The sequence below is a fragment of the Oncorhynchus kisutch genome, linkage group LG1, assembly GCF_002021735.2.
Source record: "Oncorhynchus kisutch isolate 150728-3 linkage group LG1, Okis_V2, whole genome shotgun sequence".
Taxonomy (NCBI): Eukaryota; Metazoa; Chordata; class Actinopteri; order Salmoniformes; family Salmonidae; genus Oncorhynchus; species Oncorhynchus kisutch.
The window spans coordinates 44241591-44262912 of record NC_034174.2 but is presented as its reverse complement, the minus strand read 5'-3'; the positions used below and the strand labels follow the sequence as shown (position 1 = coordinate 44262912).

Sequence of the window (21322 nt, the reverse complement as noted above, 5' to 3'; positions counted from 1 at the left end):
CTCAGGAAGCTGTTTTTTTTTTCTACATCAATGTCTTCATGCATAAAGATTTGGATTTAGCCTCACGTGTCTCCAAGTTCAAATTTAGAGTAACACAGAGTGTTAAAGTACGTGTAAGTATTACCCTAGTTTTCTTCACCTAGTTGTGATTACTGTTAAAAGACGTGAGTTAATAAATCATGGGCCTGTGATTTTACACAATCTATTCGCGAGTGCAGAAAGACCATGCGGGTAAAAAGGCCACAGCGTAGTCCTGTTCATTCATCATTCATCCATATGTTCATTCATTCATTTGAATGTATGCTAGTAGAGCATTCGTTTGGCTGCTGTGTGTGTGTGTGTGTGTGTTTGAACACTCCGACCCAGATCTTACACACGCCTGGAGGAGAGACCTCATGGTTCCTTCTTTAGACTACATCTCCACATCTGGTGGAATCATGTAGCCTAGTCACTCACCTCTCTGTCTTTTTGTCCTCTGTCTCTCTCTCTCTCTCTTCCTCCATCGCTTTCTCTCTATCTCTTCCTCTCTCTCTCTCTACCTCCCTCCATCTCTCTATCTCTTCCTCTCTCTCTCTCTACCTCCCTCCATCTCTCTATCTCTTCCTCTCTCTCTCTCTCTACCTCCCTCCATCTCTCTATCTCTTCCTCCATCGCTTTCTCTCTCTCTCTTACCTCTCTCTCTCTGTCTCATTTTCTCTGCCTGCCCAGCTTCCCCTATCTGTGGCTGTCTCTATCTCCACTTATCCTACTTTCCTTCTAGCCCCCCCCCCCCCCCCCCCCCCCACACATTTGTGTGATGGGCAGAAGTTGACAGAGGGAAGCAAAAAGATGGGAGTTCTTCTACGCTGTCTCTGCCAACTGTGTTACAGTGATGTAGATCACATTTCTGAGACCAAATCCTCCTCTTTCCAAGGTTTGTATGACACATCCTTCACTGAACCCAGTATTTTCAGTATTTTCCAGTATTTTCCCAAAGACACACATGATATCTGGTTCAGCCCTTCTGATTAAGGCACCATGCTGTTGCAGCTTGGTTTGGCTGCCAGGTTCAAATAGATTTAACGCCTCTGTGTGTGTTACTGTGTGTGTGTACCTCTGTGCACATGTGTGTCTGTGTCGCCGCAGGCGGCCCAGTCATCATTTATTAACGAGGCTCATAAGGCCGGGCAGTTGGACACAGGAAGTGCTTTAGCTTGCATCACTCCAGGAACCCTGTGATTGATTTATGTGGGATGGAGCGAATTGATGCTTCCTCATGTCCCCCTCAGGGCTGGAGAGAGAGAGAGAGACACACACACACACACACAGATATACAGACACATACTGTCCACGCACACACAAACACACATCATTTTGTCCTTCCTCCTATCTCCATCTGTCTGTTCCTCCACCTGTATTTCTATCTGTTCCCTACATTGGCATCACATATTAATCATTAACCAGAGACTTACAATAAATAAAACACGTTTTTGTTGTTGCAGTAAACCATCCTTTCCTGTCTTACATTTTCTGTCTCTCTCTCGTCCTTTCGTCATCGCTCTCTCTCGTCTCCTTCTCTTCCTCTTTCCTCTCTCCCCCTGTCCTCATCCTCGACATGTCCCTTCTCTCTCCTTTCCTCTCTCCCCTCCCCTCCCCTCCCCCTAACCCCTCCCCTCTTCTTCTCTCCCCTCATCCTCTCCTCCATTAAAACTAGGTCATTCTGCAACAAAGTACCAGCGCTCCTGCCAAGCATGACATCCACACACCCTGTGCCTGGCAACCGCTTGTTTATCCTCCCCTTCCTTCATCTTCTCTGTCGTTCATCCCCTCCATCTTACCTTCCCTCGGGTCACTCACTACTGCTCAGTTCTCATTTGGACTTGGTGGCGCGCATAGAAACACATACACGTATAAACGCATGCTGCCCTATAGGCTCCACTTAAAACCATCACTATGGTAACAGGAGTATGATGTCATTGAGGTAGAATGTTTGATCCCTGACTCATTACTGTGTGACCTCTGACTTGTGGCTCAGCTTTCACGGCCACACCTCCCCTGCAAGTGTGTGTGTGTGTGTGTGTGTGTTTATTGGAGGGGATGTGTCTGCGCTGTCCAAAGACCACTGGTAATGGACAGGGTCAAAGGTTAGGCCAGGAGGCCAATAGCGAGGGATAAGAGAGCACACTCAAACACGTCCTCTCACCCGCTCTCCCTACACTGGAAAAGGGTATGGGGGTTGGATAGTGAGAGACACAAACATGAGGGAATAGCAGATGATAGACTGGACCGCCGTCTCCTTGTCTATCACACGCACAAACGCACACACACACACACACACACACACAGACAGACAGACACTACTCAGCCAAGGTGTTTGGGTGGTTGTGGCCATAGGGTTTGTGTCTAGGTTTTTCGACAACGGTCGTGGGCCCGTCTCCATACAGACTCCACACAGTGTGTGTTGCTCATGCTTAACTGGCTGCGAGTGTTTTTTCATGTCCCTGTAACTCTTGGTAGGAGTCCCTGGTGGATGGTAAATGTGAATACATGGAGGACAATGAACATATATTCCCCTCTGTGTGTGTCTTACTGCCCCACCCCATTCTCTTCATGGCATGGCCCTATGGTGCCTGACTAACACACACACACACACACACACACACACACACACACACACACACACACACACACACACACACACCAATACAGGGGTTCCTTTGCAGGCTTTGCTGGTTGACCCCTGGGGTGTGATTTAATGCAGTACAGCCTAGTGATTGCAGTAAGACCAGACTTCTGAGTAAGCTCCTGGTTAAGATCCATCGATCACCTTAGACTGTGTGTCACGCTTCACTACACAGTGTTAGTTTGACTTATTAAGCTTCATAATTGCACATTAAAAGTTCACTGATGATGACTGTGGTTGATTCGTTGTTTTTTACAATTTTATTACGGTTTTTTTTTAAACCGTGATCACGGCGAAAGGGATTGGTTTTCTGGTTAAAACACTCTGGAGACTAAGTGCGTAATACTAGGTGCATAATATTTAAAAAACAGATTTTCCCATTGATGCCCATCAATATAAATGGTCACGGTTTTGTCATTCAGATACTCAGTGTAGAAATCCAAGACATATGAGTGTTGTATCAGGGGCCATAAGAATGACACGCTCCCTGAGACCTGAGTGGGGAGGAGGGAAGGGGGGCTGGACTTTTATGAAGGTCGGACGGTCGAGGAAAGGTGGGGCGGAAGAGTGATGAGCGGCAGAGGATTGACGGACGACAGGATGGATGGCTGGATGTGGAGAGGGATGTCACTGATCGTGCAGCTATCCCCTGGCCTGTTAGACTGACCTCCGGTCACGTATAGCTTGTGTGTGTTCCTCAGTAAAAGCAGTGCAGGAGTAGGATGTCAGTAAAGTCCCCATAGCCACACACGCATGCACACATGCACACACACACACACACGCATGCACGCATGCACACACACACACACACACACACGCACACACACACACACACACACACACACACACACACACACACACACACACACAGTTCTGTGTGCCCTGCCATCCACAGTGACTAGCTATGACCCTGTTAGCTAGCAGTGTAGCCTGGAGGCAGAGTGACTAGGGAAGTGTTATGTTATGCCCTAATGCTACACTACTACTGCAGGCTTGCTTAGTACAGCACACTCACTACCCATCTAGGGCACTGCTGTTCTGCCCTTCAGCCATGCTAGGCACTTAACCTAGAAAACCACTGCCCTAGTCGCCCAGCTGCTCAATCGACTCTGATACGGCCTCGAATAACGTAGTTCCACATGAACTCTGTGTCATAACGATGACAACGTTCACCTTTTTGACGTGTGTTATGTCATTGTTACGGCAGTGTTCTTTAGCCCTTGTAAAGATTAATTCAATGATTGCTGAAGTCTGTGTGGGGGCGGGGCCCTGTGTGTGTATACCATGGCCCTTGCAGACAAGGCATTTTGTCAAGGCATGGCATCTTTTGTCTGTGCGTGCCTACATGTGCATGTTTGTGTGTGTATGTGTGTGAAAGTTTGTTTTCATGTGTGTAATGTGTGTGTATGTTTGTGTGCGTGTGTGTGCGTGTGTGTGTCTCCCATAGTGAGTTCTATGTAGTATACTCAGTGTTCTCTCCTCAGGGCTGTCTGTGCTTAAACAACAATAAAGGCAAGAGAATAAGGGATGAGATCGTCTAGTCTTTTACATCTTCCCGGTCTGTGTGCTCTGCTGCTCCGGCTCTCTCTTTTCCAGTTGTTTCTCCCGTGGTGATCCTGATGTAAACCTGGAACCGTGGCTGTAAACCTGGGGCCATGGCTGTAAACCTGGAACCATGGCTGTAAACCTGGAGCCATGGCTGTAAACCTGGGTTCATGGCTGTAAATCTGGGGCCATGGCTGTAAATCTGGGGCCATGGCTGTAAACCTGGGGCCATGGCTGTAAATCTGGGGCCATGGCTGTAAACCTGGGGCCATGGCTGTAAACCTGGAACCATGGCTGCAAACCTGGGGCCATGGCTGTAAACCTGGGGCCATGGCTGTAAACCTGGAACCATGGCTGTAAACCTGGGGCCATGGCTGTAAACCTGGAACCATGGCTGTAAACCTGGAACCATGGCTGTAAACCTGGAACCATGGCTGTAAACCTGGGGCCATGGCTGTAAACCTGGGGCCATGGCTGTACACATGGGGCCATGGCTGTACACATGGGGCCATGGCTGTAAACCTGGGGCCATGGCTGTACACATGGGGCCATGGCTGTACACATGGGGCCATGGCTGTAAATCTGGGGCCATGGCTGTAAACCTGGGGCCATGGCTGTAAATCTGGGGCCATGGCTTTAAACCTGGGGCCATGGCTGTAAACCTGGGGCCATGGCTGTACACATGGGGCCATGGCTGTACACATGGGGCCATGGCTGTACACATGGGGCCATGGCTGTACACATGGGGCCATGGCTGTAAATCTGGGGCCATGGCTGCCAGACAACACAGTTATTTAAAAACACTCCATGAAACAACAGTGGCATGAGACGAGTGTGTTTGGCTCTGTGTCAGATGCACACGCATGCACACACACACACTTTATCGACACACAAACACAGTCCGAGGTGTGTAGTGTTTGTGAGCTATTCCTCTACTCCCTTACTGTCTTCCTGCGTTGAGGCAAACAAAGGGATAAGTGAAGCGTCAGCAGATCTAAATAGGAAGAGAGGGTTTTTGGTACTGAGCTTCTGAGACTCCTCGTTTTCCACTGATTTTCCACATGAATCATCTAAATGTGTATTTTTTTCTCTCTCTCCCTTTACAGGTCTGAGCAGTTAGCGTTTTAATCAGCGAGGACATAGAGGGTTTCGTCGACACATTGACGTAAGTCTCAGAAGCATTGTGTCTGTCTGTGTGCGTGTGCATTCATGCATGCGTGTGTCTTGATGTTCGCTGGTCTTTGTCCAGACCTTGTCTCTCCCCCTCAGACTGATACGACCCTGACAGAACTGTCTACCGTCGGTCTGTCTGTCTGTCTGGGGCTGTCTACTGTCTGTCTGTCTGGGGGCTGTCTATTTGTCTGTCAGCTATTGTTGTCTGCTTCACCTCAATCCAACTGTGCACTTTCACGTGTGTGTGTGTTTGTGTCTGTACTGTGACAGCTGAGGAGCTGGTAAAAGGAGTGAAAGGAGCAACCGAGTGTTTCAGTTCAGACGATTTCAGCTTTTGGGGGGGGGGGGGGAGGAGGGGGAGTGCATCTTGGATGTGTGTCTGAGACCCGTTTTTACTGTGTGACTGTGTAGTGGGGTGGAATGGGGTGGTTTGGGGCGCTGAGGGTAATTGTGTGTGATAGGTACTGGGGTATTTTTAGAGCTGGAACAGGGGACACGGCCTCTGGCCTGACTGGGGGGGAAGGGAGGGAGGCAGGGGTAGTTAATGTGTCAATGCCTAGGGCACTGCCACTGTCTGAAAGAGACAGACCAGGGCAGAGAGATAGAGAGAAAAAGAGATGGAGAGAGGGGGGGATAAATAGAAAGGCAGAGAGAGAAGGGGGGAAAGGGAGATCGAGAGAACAATAAATAGAGAGAGAGAGAGAGAGAGAGAGAGAGAGAGAGAGAGAGAGAGAGAAAGGGCCTTGGGTACCAGGGTTTACCCTCACACTGCCATATTGTTGTGGGCTGTGTGTCATTAACCCCCTTCTGACACGTGATAATCAGCCCCCAGCACAGGAACACACACACCCTCAGTCATACACATCCACTTGTTTCCATTCTATAGTCAAAGCACTAGATCATCACTCATTGTCTTGGATACAGTCTACAGTCTGTACCTTGTCTGTTCAGCACCAACAAATGGACTTGAGACCAGACCTGCAAATCTAGATGCCATGTATTACCCATCCACAGATGGGCCTTCTTACTTTATCTCTCAGGGGGGAAATGGCCTCTCCAAAACACTCTTCTGTGTTGTAACAAAGCAGAGTGTCACAGATACATTTAATGTCACCATAAACTGAAATAGCTCCACAGGGCTAGATTACTCCAGCTGCTAATGCACACCTGAACCAGGTTATGAAGGTTCACTAACACAGAGAGACTACATGCCAGCAGAGACAGAGAGATATCAAGTTGTACTTCACTACCTGCTATACCAATCTGTTAGCCTGTGTAATAGGTGGTTGGAATAGCTATTTGGGGGGGGGGGGGCTTTAGGTGCATTAGGCACACACTCGCACTTCACACTCTCAGGCATGCACACACAGACACACACACACACACACACACACACACCCTCCACTACACCAGAGCTTATTAATTTTACCTACTCAGCCCTGTCTCTGAGGTCCATTATCCCACAAGAGCTCCATTAGCCTTCATCACGTACCCTCAGAATGGCATAATGGAACAACCCATTACCGTCACACAACCGGATTAGGTAGCAATGACACGGGCGGAGCAACAGCAAAGGGGGGTGGAAAACATACACTACATGAACAAAAGTATGTGGACACCTGCTGATCGAACATAACATTTCAAAATCGTGGACAATATGGAGTTGGTCCCCCCTTTGCTTCTATAACAGCCTTCACTCTTCTGGGAAGGCTTTCCACTAGATGTTGAAACATTGCTGCGGGGACTTGCTTCCATTCAGCCACAAGAGAATTAGTGAGGTCAGGCATCCCAAAGGTGTTCGATGGGGTTAAGGTCAGGCTCTGTGCTGGTCAGTCAAGTTCTTCCACAGCGGACATTGTCATGCTGAAACCAGAAAATGACCTTCTCCAAACTGTTGCCACAAAGTTGGAAGCACATAAGTGTCTAGAATGTCATTGGATGCTGTAGCGTTAAGATTTCCCTTCACTGGAACTAAAGGGGCCTAGCCCAAACCATGAAGAACAGCCGCAGACCATTATTCCTCCTCCACCAAACGTTACAGTTGGTACTATGCATTCGGGCAGGTAGCGCTGTCCTGGCATCCGCCAAACCCAGATTAGTCCGTTGGACTGACAGATGGTAAATTGTGATTCATCAGTCCAGAGAATGCGTTACCACTGCTCCAGAGTCCATGGCGGCGAGCTGTACACCACTCCAGCCGACGCTTGGCATTGCGCATGGTGATCTTAGGCTTGTGTGCAGCTGCTCGGCCATGGAAACCCATTTCATGAAGCTTTCATGAAGCTTCATAAAAAACAGCACTTACAGTAGCAGAAATTTGACGAACTGACTTGTTGCCACGTTGAAAGTAATTGAGCTCTTCAGGAAGACCATTTTTCTGTCAATGTTTGTCTATGGAGATTGCATGGATGTGTGCTTGATTTTATGCACCTGTCAGCAACGGGTGTGGCTGAAATAGCCTAATCCACTAATTTTAAGGGGTGTCCACATACTTTTGTATATATAGCGTATTTGCCTGGGACTGGTAAATGCTCTGTATATAAATAAATGGAGACAAAGGCTGCACATCCCAAATGGCAACCTATTCCCTATGTGGTGCGCTCTCGGGTCAAAAGTAGTCCACTGTATAGGGAATCAGGTGCCATTTGGGACGCATTCTCTAAGAGCAGTTGATGGGACATGGATCCATTTGGACAGATAGTCTCAACACATCAAATATTAATAAAATGGATGCCGTAACCAGTGTCACACAAAATATGAAAGGCAGAAATAGCTGTAGAATCCTTTCAAATAAATCACACCAAGTCCTCCTACCAAGGAAATTATTAGAAAACGAAGAAATCTAAACTGAATATCCCCTGAATATACTTATATACGGCAGAAGCTTATTTTAAACAGTAGTACTTATGAATTATAAAGTGTATTATTTCAATAGGGATAAGTGACATAGGGTTTATTTTAAGAAATTGACTTTTTTAAATAATGAAAGAAAATGTGCATAATTTAGATAGTAATTCTGCATAATAGTGTAATTTAGCATGCTAGTTTTCTGCTTAATTCATGCTAATTGTCGTAATTATAATACTTAGGTTAATGTCGTTATCTGTATATGTTATAATGTTCATGGTGAATATTCAAATCCGCTTCCAACGCCTTTTTACTGAGCCCACACACACACACGTGGACGCAGTCACACACACAAATTCACGCACACACACACACACACACACGTGGACGCAGTCACACACACAAATTCACACACACACACACATATTTGCAAACTACGGAACTCACACACTGAAGAGCAAAGACATACACACAATGGCATGCACACATGAACAGAATCTGCAGCTACACATGTGCGCCATATACTAGCTTATCAGCGAATCAGATAGCAACTCACACCCACCTACCTCGCTGCGCACATGCTGAGCCCGGACTGAGCCTGCTGCCCTCGCTCACCTTCTTTCCTGTAGCCGGGACCTAGCTCCCGTTTCCACCCAACAGCCATGGCCTGCTCCACACTGAGCCCTGACCTCGCATCCTCCATTGCTGTTGACCGGGCCATGTTCCTAACTGCGATCTTCCTATTGTCACATTTTAGGTCACGTACGCCCACCAGCACCTCCGTTCCTACTACACCACCATCAGGACATGCCTCAGCGGCCTCCGATTCGTGAACACGCTCCAACTCATAGGGCATCCGTAAGAGGCAACCACCATCAACAGCGCCCCATCACCTTCAATATCTTCTCCATCAGTATCACTGCTCTCAGGACGCTTCCCGCATCCTCACACTCACCATCTTCAGTTTCCTTCTCTCCGTGCCCTTCGGAGTCTCTGTTCAGACAGAGACCTCCCCGTCATCAGACGCAGGTTCCAATCACGCCTGAAGTCATCCGAACCTTACTACAATTACATCCACTCAAACCAAATTGCATGTCTGATACGCCCAACAAACCCTCCTCGGGCCCACACCTGATTTCAACACGTTTGAGATCAACCTCCACCATCACCCGCTAGCCGACGCACCAGCAATCCAGCTCTCCAGAAACTTCCGTCAAATCCTCATGCCCACATTTGTGCACATTCGACAAGCAGAAGGCTAAAACCCTTATGCACCCCTCCAGTTGGCTGGATGTTCCTTTTGGGCGGACCAGCTCAACCTCAGGCAACAACCGGGGGCTGTCCCCGCCAGTATGCATAGCACAACCACAAATCACGACTTGGGGGCTGACCCTGTCGGGAAGCCAGCTACAAACTCCGATCCACGACCGGGGGCTGGCCTCCCCGACCACCATCCCATAGCAAAATCTATCAACAACTACCCTTTCTGACATGTTTGTCAGATGGTGAGAAGCTGAACTCCTGAAACCAGGCAGAACTTAGCCTTGGTGACAGTATGTTTCCTCTCTTGCCATCTCCTTATGGAAATGTCACGGTAAACAGTATTTGCCCGACAATGACAGCAATGGAGTTGGCAAGAGCACAAGCAGATCTGGAGCCAGGCTTAGGCAGAACTAGCCATGGCCTACCAGCAGGGACATACACTGACCCTTCTGTTCTCTAATAGAAGTTAAACCAATTCAAGGCTTTCCTCTGTGATTCCACATTAGTGAAATCAACTCTAATCAAGATGACCCCTTTGGTGTGGAGGACAACAGGAAGATCACACTTAAACGTACTGTAGCTGCGCTCATTTTCTGGGTTGATCTGTTATGAAGTGCTGTTTGTTCTTATTCTCAATGAGGGCACACCCAACACACACACACTCCAGAAGCCAAAAGAGTTGGTCTTCAATGGTAGGTCGAGCATAGCTACTTCAAAAATACGTGTTGCACCAACCAAAATAAGACTAGTCGTAGCTAAGTCTGGCGTAAGCAATACTTGTTCATGATTGTGATGCGCCATAATGATGGTTGCTAGGCAGCGCCTGTTACTAGGCTGTTTACCGTCCTTGTGGCAGTTCTACATTTTGCGAGGCATGTCCCATCACTTCGCAAAGCCCACCACTATGCATGCAAGTGTTCTTAACCACAACTGGCTGGATTAATCAATAATCACTGTGGGAATGAATATCGTTAAATGATGAAAATATTGGAATAAAGTAGGCTAATGCCATTGAAGACATTTGTCATATTGTTGCTTACGGAAATTCCCAGTCATCCGACCATTTTAAATACTTTAAAGAATTGACATGTTGTCAACTACAATTTCAGCACAGTTATGATTGGGACAGTGTTATCACGCTGCCTTGAGACAAGAGTGGGGGACTTGTCTTGATAAACCAATCAATGTCAGATTTTTGTTTTCCCAGAATCTCCATTTGGATATTTCGGTTTGGAAAATGTTGCCAAATGAATCTTTAGTCTAGTTTGCTTGTCTAACAGTGTTATTAGAACGGTAGGGCAGACAGCAGGGTAGACTTACCCCAGGTTTCCACCCCTAGGGCCCAGTGATAGAACGAGTCCTGACCTGATTGTTGTGAAGCCTCTGTAAACTACTGCATATCTACTAGGTCACCTCTGTTTATGTGTATCTGCTAGGTCACCTAGAAAAGCCAATAACATATATCTGCAACTCAGCCCTACATTCTTAGAAAAAAGTGCTATCTAGAACCTAAAGGGGTTCTAGGACTGTCTCCATAGGATAACCATTTGAAGAACACTTCACCAACAACTCTTCTGGTTCCAGGTAGAACTCTTTTGGGTTCCATGTAGAGCTCTTTCTACATAGGATTCTGCTTGGAATCAAAACAGGTTCTACCTGGAACCAAAAAGGGTTATTCTAATGGTTCTCCTATGGAGGCCCTTTCGGGAACCCTTTTTTTCTAAGAGTGTATATGAGGATCTTTACTAATTTAGAGAGTGTAGATACTAGCATGCTATAGGGGGAACTATAGTGACCTATATTGATGTTCTCACTTGCATGTGGTACTGGAAAGAAGGAGAGAGAGAGACAATGTTAGGGAGTAGAGCAAGACAGTTATATGTTTATTTCCTTTGTTGTCTCCACTCGTTCCTTCATCCAACCTTCCATTCTCTCATCCAGCTATGTGTGTGTGTGTGTGTGTGTGTGCCCGCATGTGGGGGGATGTGGGGGGGTTGTTGTCTGCCTCTGTGTGTTCATCAGTGCATTCATCCATGGGCTCACGAGTGGCACAGCGTTCTAAGGCACTGCATCTCAGTGCTAGAGGTGTCACTACAGACCCTGGTTCGATTCCAGGCTGTATCACATCCGGCTGTGATTGGGAGTCCCATAGGGCGGCGCACAATTGGCACAGCATCGTCCGGGTTGGGGTTGGCTGGGGTAGGCCATCATTGTAAATAAGAAATTGTTCTTAACCTACTAGCCTAGTTAAATACAGGTTCAATTAAAAAAATAAGTGTGTGCATGCCCATCTGTGTGTGTGTCAGATGAAGCCAAAGGAATGCTGGAATATCTGTATCCTCCTCCCCAGGGGCAGATTAGGTATTTTGTAGCATGGTGTTTGGTTGACATATCACCAGATGGTTTATGCATGGGAGTGTGTGTGTGGGTCACGCACAGGTTTTGTATGAGAATTGGGTATTACCCCAGGGGTAACAAGCTGTTGTTGACTAATCGCTGTAAGATGCATCTATTATTTACAGTTTCCACTAAGTGTGCTTTATGTAAGTATATCGCCATTTAGTATTTCGTCATGTATTTAGTTGGTTGAAATGGAGGGGAATGTTGAATGAAAAGTCAGTGTCTTCAGCTGCTGTGTGATTGAGTGGGGTTGGTTAAGGGTCTGGGTTTGGGGGGCAGGGTTTATGGGGCTAGTGGGCTGAGCTGGTACCCTCTTCTATGTTATATTACTCCGGGTCTGGAGGCCTGGGCAGTGGAGGAACAGGGTCCTGGGAGTCTGCACTATTGTGGGAGAAGGAGGGTCGGGGGTTAGTGCTGGGCCTGGGAAACTGGGGTACTGATTCTGGTACCGGTAATGGTTTGGGGTAATGTGGTAGTGGAGGAGAGGGGGATACTGGTCTGTGTGATGTCTACATCTCTCCTCTCTCTGGAGCTTGTCTATGGGCAAGTCTCGCAGGGGAGCCAGGGCCTCAGCTGCAGATGTAGGCCAGCCACATGCTGAAAACACATCTCTCTCTCTCTCTCTCTCTCTCTCTCTCTCTCTCACATAGGTCAGAGACGTATCAGGAATTGCGACTAGAGAGGAGAAACAGAGGGGAGAGATGTTGGCGCAGGGCGGGCCTTGGGCCCTGTCTGTCATATCACTGGTCCTGCTGCTGTGGCAAGAAGTGTCTGCTATCGATGTTCCTCTCGATTGTAAGTCCAACAACCACATCGCAAACACATAGCTGGCATTTATTATGGTAAAGCTACCATTTAGGTCATTAAAAAAGCATGCGGCACCTCGCTCTAACCCGCTGGTGTAGAGACACCAAACCGTGACAGTTTTCAGAAGGAACTCCACAGTAAATCAACGTCTTCAGTATACTGTAAGATCAAGTGATGTTGAAGATGTATTACTCAACACAGTGATCCTGTCTTTACATCTGCAGATCTAGCTTCATATCCAGTGATATCTTGAACAATAGGTTTGGAGCTCACCATCCCCCATCTTACACACTCGCACGCACGCAGGCACGCACACACACACACCAACACACACACACACATGCACACACACACACACACATGCACACACACACAATACTGATGGTACCTTATGGTAATAGAACATTGTTTTTCATTCTTTTGTGTTAAGCCTTCCCCAAACCATAGCCCTAACCTTAACCACTCTGAATGAATGCCTAAACTGTTAACCTTTGAGTTGTTTCCCTGTAACCAAGCGGAACTAATTGTGACGTTCATCCATAACACGTTGAATTTCGAAGGGACACTATGAGATCTTGTTACACACACACTCCAGTACCAGGCCATCATAACATGTGTGAAAGCTCCCGACTATAGTGTCCCATCGGACTGACTCCAGTGGGAATATGAAACAAAGAGACAAAGTGAAAGAAAACTAGCCTTTTCTCTCTCCTTTCATTCTCACTTTTTGTTAAAAAGGGACAATAATAGCTGAGAATGTCTCACAGTGGCATTATGAAAAATAATTTGATAGCAGATAAAGCCCCACGGGCACCTGCTATGAGGTGGTCAAACACACACATATGTGAGCACACACACACACACACACACACACACACACACACACACACACACACACACACACACACACACACACACACACACACACACACACACACACACACACACACACACCACTTATTGTCTACCTCTTTATGTGCCTCAAACACACAGGGTATGGACACACATTCACACACGGTCATCAGCTGTCATCACCTCTGTAGTCTCCACCTCATCTCCCCCCTACGGCGCCGTCTTTCTCAATGTCTCTTTATACCCCACAACCTTTCACCCGCGCCCTCAGGAAGCTCTATTGATTAGTGTCAGACAGAGGACACACACAACGGGGGGGGGGGGGGGGGGGGGAGAAGCTCCCACAGAGAAAAATACATAATGCCCTTGTAACCCCTTCGACCTCTCACAAATATATTCATCACCAGTGAGACAGAGATAAAGAGATGAGAGGCAGAGAAAGACAGACAAGAGATAAAGAGATGAGAAGAGAGAGAGAGGCAGAGAAAGACAGATGAGATAAAGACATGAGAAGAGAGATAGAGAGGTACAGAAAGACAGACAAGAGATAAAGAGATGAGAAGAGAGAGAGAGGCAGAGAAAGACAGACGAGATAAAGACATGAGAAGAGAGAGGGAGAGAGAGAGAGAAAGACAGACAATAGATAAAGAGGAGAGAGAGAGAGAGAGGTAGAGAAAGACAGACAATAGATAAAGAGATGAGAAGAGAGAGAGAGGCAGAGAAAGACAGACAATAGATAAAGAGGTGAGAAGAGAGAGAGGCAGAGAAAGACAGACAATAGATAAAGAGGTGAGAAGAGAGAGAGAGAGAGAGAGAAAGACAGATGAGATAAAGACATGAGAAGAGAGAGAGAGAGGCAGAGAGAGGGAGAGAGGGAAAGAGAAAAGGAGACAGAGATGCAGAAAAGGGGCTGTCTGAAAACAGGTGATTTTATAGCCCTGGGGCCTTATTTATCAACTTTGTGTATGCAGAAGATATGCCCCAAAACATGTGTGCACCTATTTTCATACAACATTTTCCATTTATAAAACAGAACTTTACGTGAGAGTGTGCTTATCCTCCTAGTAAAAAGTAAAAAGATAAGTGCAGTTTAACAGTGGGCCAGACCTTTGACCTTTTCCATTGACTTTGGTAAGCTACGTCTGAATGCTGTAATGTCAAATTTCTCAAGTAGACAATATTTAATTTATAAACATAATAGCCTACATATATCATAACCACTGCAGAATAAATTCCTCACCTTTTCTGACCATGATTACTTCATATTCCGGAAGTAACCATGCCATGACCATCTCTCATGTAATTGGGCCTACTAGAAAGGCTATGATAATTTCTAGTTTTTACTGTAGCCTATGCTTCCGACAGCTAGCGCGGTTAATAACTTACTGTAGAATTTAACAGAAAATACAGTTGATTCATTGAAGTGTGTATAGGCTACTACTGTAAGTAGGCCCACTGAAAAAGAAAACATTCTGCCAACAAATTCAAAGACAATTGATCAAGTTCGCCGTTGCTATTTCCTTCAGATACTGTATTGGCCAAATTCCAAAACTGCCAAAGTATCAGCAAATTAGGGCATGATTGTCACCATAAAAGGTGAACGATGGACGTTTTTTCATGCGGTGCTATAATGCTTGATCACTCGCGCAGTTTCACTACAAGTCTAATTTAATATAGGAAACATGCGTTTGTATGGCGCGCATCAAGTTCATAAATCTCAATATTTTCAGAAATGGTGCCCGCAGATATTTAGTGTTAAATTTACTCAACGGTTATAAATGAGGCCCCAGGTGGTTGATAGACAACAGAGAAAAGTGGAATCCTCTGCTTCTCACTTACTGCTGTACAGGCACAACTGAGAGGAATGAATGGTACCATGTGTTGTGTATAGGACTGTATGTCTCTAATGTGAGCTGAGGAGAGATTCATTTATCTCTGTTCTCATTCCCCAGCCCCCCCCCCCCCCCCATCCTCCCCATGTCCCAGTGGTGACCTCTATTGATGAGGGTTGTCATGTCCTTCTTAGGTTCTTTCCCTTCACCCTTCCCCTACCCCTCCCATGTGACCATGGCTTATTCTGACTAAATAAAAGATCTGGGGGGGTTGGGTGTTTCACCTGTCTATAGGCAGCCCCTCTCCCCATAGCCTTGGAAAACACACACACACACACACACACTAGGAACATTACATCAAGGGGAGGGGAGGGACTCTCAATCAGACACACAGCCTTGGACCACTGTGTCAGCTACGTCAACTAAAAACATCCGTTATGGAAATATATTATACACTTACATGTACTGTTTTGTGATAATTCATGCAGTTGGAAATAATCACATATATTTGTATTTTAGTTTCTCAGTTATAGTACTATCACAGATTGTCCCAAATGTCTGTCCACTGGGCACAGACATCAATTGAATGTGTATTCCATGTTGGTTCATTTCATTGAAATGACGTGGAAACAAACGTCGATTCAACCAGTGTGTGTCCAGTGGGTGGGGTCTTCTTAGCTCGCGGTTATCTTACCATGCCGATGCTAGCAGACTGTGACGATCATATAACCTCTCTCTTTTTCTCTGTCTGCCGCACTCACCCCCCCCCCCCCCCCCCCCCCACCCCACCCCACCCCTGAAAACCAACCATGTCGCCAACAGGTAAGTTTCCATCTTATTGTGCTAATTTGATTCAGGACATATTCACAGTCAGTGTAGTTGCTCAACTTTCTATGCAGCTAGCTAATCGTATAACTAATATAAATGTACTTTAGCTACATAACATGGGTATAACAGTAGAATCACTTTTTTTGGGAGTAGAATTACATTGTTGCTGCATCCTTTTCTTTTAGGACATACTTACTCCATAACATAACTACTCCATAACATAACTACTCCATAACATAACTACTCCATAACATAACTACTCCATAACATAACTCCACAACTGGAACATTGTTTAATGCTGTAGACATGCTCTTGCTATAGGCCAATGTTTTAATGAACCCTCTAATATCACTAACAGCAACTGCAACATCTATCTCTCGCCCTCTCTCTCTCTCTCTCTCTCTCTCGCTCTATATTTCTCTCTCTCTTTCTCTCTCTCTCTCTCTCTCTCTCTCTCTCTCTCTTTCTCTCTCTCTTGTACTCTCTCTGGGACCAACAGCAAAGATCCAGCAGGACCGTAAGTGTTTTTCTATTAACACAGTAGGGTCATTCCACGAAATGAGTCCCTTTTGGGTAGTGTAACTCATTTGAACCTTCCACTCATAAAGATCACACATTCAATTGAATAATGAACCTGTTTCCCATCTCAAGAGGTTACATTTTAAAAAACAAACATAGTAAGTGCCTATTAAGTGCCAAATTAAGTAACAGGGTTGACGATTTTATCTTAAATCAGCCATACATTTGTAACAGGGGGAATGGAAGCTTGTTGTGTGGAACTGGGAGGGGCAATTGAATGCAAGCTTCATAAACAACAACAACAATTTGCAAAACGTTTATAGACTGTCAATCTATGGGTGACAGGCATCCTGCTCGACCCACTGGGTGTTCCACCAAAAAAAAAAAAAGGAAATGGCCAAAAAGAGTAGAACGAGTTCACCTGCTTTTATACTGTTATATGTTCAATGTTTCTTTTAAACAAAATATTTAAGGAATAGTTTGACCATATTCAAACGAGTGTTCAGTTCACATAGCAGGGTTGACCTTATGAGGTTAGTCACATAAAATAACACACAGAGTGCACAGATGGACATGCTGAGTTATTGCACTTTAGCATGTCTTCATTAATATTTAAAAAATCTGATTTTTTAAAAATTATTATTTTGACTCATTTTGTGGATTACCCCAGAAATGCTTCTGTTGTGTCTATTGTCTATTGTGTCTGTTATAATACTCATTTCGTTTCAAGTTTTATTTGTCAAATTCACAAGTAAAGTGACATGCTGAACTTGCAAGCCCTATGCAACAGTGCAGTTTTCAATATCAAAATAGTATAACTAATAACATATTTTATTTATTTATTTATTTTACCTTTATTTAACCAGGTAGGCAAGTTGAGAACAAGTTCTCATTTACAATTGCGACCTGGCCAAGATAAAGCAAAGCAGTTCGACAGATAAAACGACACAGAGTTACACATGGAGTAAAAACAAACATACAGTCAATAATGCAGTATAAACAAGTCTATATACAATGTGAGCAAATGAGGTGAGAAGGGAGGTAAAGGCAAAAAAGGCCAAGATGGCAAAGTAAATACAATATAGCAAGTAAAATACTGGAATGGTAGTTTTGCAATGGAAGAATGTGCAAAGTAGAAATAAAAAAATAATGGGGTGCAAAGGAGCAAAATAAATAAATAAATTAAAATTAAATACAGTTGGGAAAGAGGTAGTTGTTTGGGCTAAATTATAGGTGGGCTATGTACAGGTGCAGTAATCTGTGAGCTGCTCTGACAGTTGGTGCTTAAAGCTAGTGAGGGAGATAAGTGTTTCCAGTTTCAGAGATTTTTGTAGTTCGTTCCAGTCATTGGCAGCAGAGAACTGGAAGGAGAGGCGGCCAAAGAAAGAATTGGTTTTGGGGGTGACTAGAGAGATATACCTGCTGGAGCGTGTGCTACAGGTGGGAGATGCTATGGTGACCAGCGAGCTGAGATAAGGGGGGACTTTACCTAGCAGGGTCTTGTAGATGACATGGAGCCAGTGGGTTTGGCGACGAGTATGAAGCGAGGGCCAGCCAACGAGAGCGTACAGGTCGCAATGGTGGGTAGTATATGGGGCTTTGGTGATAAAACGGATTGCACTGTGATAGACTGCATCCAATTTGTTGAGTAGGGTATTGGAGGCTATTTTGTAAATGACATCGCCAAAGTCGAGGATTGGTAGGATGGTCAGTTTTACAAGGGTATGTTTGGCAGCATGAGTGAAGGATGCTTTGTTGCGAAATAGGAAGCCAATTCTAGATTTAACTTTGGATTGGAGATGTTTGATATGGGTCTGGAAGGAGAGTTTACAATCTAACCAGACACCTAAGTATTTGTAGTTGTCCACGTATTCTAAGTCAGAGCCGTCCAGAGTAGTGATGTTGGACTGGCGGGTTGGTGCAGGCAGCGATCGGTTGAAGAGCATGCATTTAGTTTTACTTGCATTCAAGAGCAATTGGAGGCCACGGAAGGAGAGTTGTATGGCATTGAAGCTTGCCTGGAGGGTTGTTAACACAGTGTCCAGAGAAGGGCCGGAAGTATACAGAATGGTGTCGTCTGCGTAGAGGTGGATCAGGGACTCACCAGCAGCAAGAGCGACCTCATTGATGTATACAGAGAAGAGAGTCGGTCCAAGAATTGAACCCTGTGGCACCCCCATAGAGACTGCCAGAGGTCCGGACAGCAGACCCTCCGATTTGACACACTGAACTCTATCAGAGAAGTAGTTGGTGAACCAGGCGAGGCAATCATTTGAGAAACCAAGGCTGTCGAGTCTGCCGATGAGGATATGGTGATTGACAGAGTCGAAAGCCTTGGCCAGATCAATGAATACGGCTGCACAGTAATGTTTCTTATCGATGGCGGTTAAGATATCGTTTAGGACCTTGAGCGTGGCTGAGGTGCACCCATGACCAGCTCTGAAACCAGATTGCATAGCAGAGAAGGTATGGTGAGATTCGAAATGGTCGGTAATCTGTTTGTTGACTTGGCTTTCGAAGACCTTAGAAAGGCACGGTAGGATAGATATAGGTCTGTAGCAGTTTGGGTCAAGAGTGTCCCCCCCTTTGAAGAGGGGGATGACCGCAGCTGCTTTCCAATCTTTGGGAATCTCAGACGACACGAAAGAGAGGTTGAACAGGCTAGTAATAGGGGTGGCAACAATTTCGGCAGATAATTTTAGAAAGAAAGGGTCCAGATTGTCTAGCCCGGCTGATTTGTAGGGGTCCAGATTTTGCAGCTCTTTCAGAACATCAGCTGAATGGATTTGGGAGAAGGAGAAATGGGGAAGGCTTGGGCGAGTTGCTGTTGGGGGTGCAGTGCTGTTGTCCGGGGTAGGAGTAGCCAGGTGGAAAGCATGGCCAGCCGTAGAAAAATGCTTATTGAAATTCTCAATTATGGTGGATTTATCAGTGGTGACAGTGTTTCCTATCTTCAGTGCAGTGGGCAGCTGGGAGGAGGTGTTCTTATTCTCCATGGACTTTACAGTGTCCCAGAACTTTTTTGAGTTAGTGTTGCAGGAAGCAAATTTCTGCTTGAAAAAGCTAGCCTTGGCTTTTCTAACTGCCTGTGTATAATGATTTCTAGCTTCCCTGAACAGCTGCATATCACGGGGGCTGTTCGATGCTAATGCAGAACGCCATAGGATGTTTTTGTGTTGGTTAAGGGCAGTCAGGTCTGGGGAGAACCAAGGGCTATATCTGTTCCTGGTTCTAAATTTCTTGAATGGGGCATGTTTATTTAGGATGGTTAGGAAGGCATTTAAAAAAAATATCCAGGCATCCTCTACTGACGGGATGAGATCAATATCCTTCCAGGATACCCCGGCCAGGTCGATTAGAAAGGCCTGCTCGCAGAAGTGTTTCAGGGAGCGTTTTACAGTGATGAGTGGCGGTCGTTTGACCGCTGACCCATTACGGATGCAGGCAATGAGGCAGTGATCGCTGAGATCTTGGTTGAAGACAGCAGAGGTGTATTTAGAGGGGAAGTTGGTTAGGATGATATCTATGAGGGTGCCCGTGTTTAAGGTTTTGGGGAGGTACCTGGTAGGTTCATTGATAATTTGTGTGAGATTGAGGGCATCAAGTTTAGATTGTAGGATGGCTGGGGTGTTAAGCATGTTCCAGTTTAGGTCGCCTAGCAGCACGAACTCTGAAGATAGATGGGGGGCAATCAGTTCACATATGGTGTCCAGAGCACAGCTGGGGGCAGAGGGTGGTCTATAGCAGGCGGCAACGGTGAGAGACTTGTTTTTAGAGAGGTGGATTTTTAAAAGTAGAAGTTCAAATTGTTTGGGTACAGACCTGGATAGTAGGACAGAACTCTGCAGGCTATCTTTGCAGTAGATTGCAACACCGCCCCCTTTGGCAGTTCTATCTTGTCTGAAAATGTTGTAGTTTGGAATTAAAATGTCTGAGTTTTTGGTGGTCTTCCTAAGCCAGGATTCAGACACAGCTAGAACATCCGGGTTGGCAGAGTGTGCTAAAGCAGTGAATAGAACAAACTTAGGGAGGAGGCTTCTAATGTTAACATGCATGAAACCAAGGCTATTACGGTTACAGAAGTCGTCAAAAGAGAGCGCCTGGGGAATAGGAGTGGAGCTAGGCACTGCAGGGCCTGGATTCACCTCTACATCGCCAGAGGAACATAGGAGGAGTAGAATAAGGGTACGGCTAAAAGCTATGAGAATTGGTCGTCTAGAACGTCTGGAACATAGAGTAAAAGGAGGTTTCTGGGGGCGATAAAATAGCATCAAGGTATAATGTACAGACAAATGTATGGTAGGATGTGAATACAGTGGAGGTAAACCTAGGTATTGAGTGATGAAGAGAGAGATATTGTCTCTAGAAACATCGTTGAAACCAGGAGATGTCATTGCATGTGTGGGTGGTGGAACTAATAGGTTGGATAAGGTATAGTGAGCAGGACTAGAGGCTCTACAGTGAAATAAGCCAATAAACACTAACCAGAACAGAAATGGACAAGACATATTGACATTAAGGAGAGGCATGCTTAGTCGAGTGATCAAAAGGGTCCGGTGAGTGGAGAGGTTTGTTGGTGATTTAGACAGCTAGC

General features: G+C 45.8%; 1 protein-coding gene across 21 annotated transcripts in view; it reads left to right on the top strand.

Annotated features, from left to right (window-relative positions):
• LOC109870170 (neurofascin) overlaps positions 1-21322 on the top strand; it is a 152023-nt gene that overhangs the window by 67906 nt on the left and 62795 nt on the right. For 17 of the 21 annotated variants that reach the window (XR_004210063.1, XR_004210065.1, XR_004210064.1 and 14 more), the window contains exons 2-4: positions 5314-5372; positions 12541-12685; positions 16709-16726. Coding sequence is in view for 16 of the 21 variants with exons in the window: in XM_031825358.1 (XP_031681218.1) it covers positions 12592-12685; positions 16709-16726 (112 nt within the window). In the remaining 5 variants the exon portion in view is untranslated. The remainder of the gene's footprint in view (positions 1-5313; positions 5373-12540; positions 12686-16708; positions 16727-21322) is intronic. The other 4 variants (XR_004210067.1, XR_004210068.1, XM_031825349.1 and 1 more) reach the window with 1 other exon arrangement.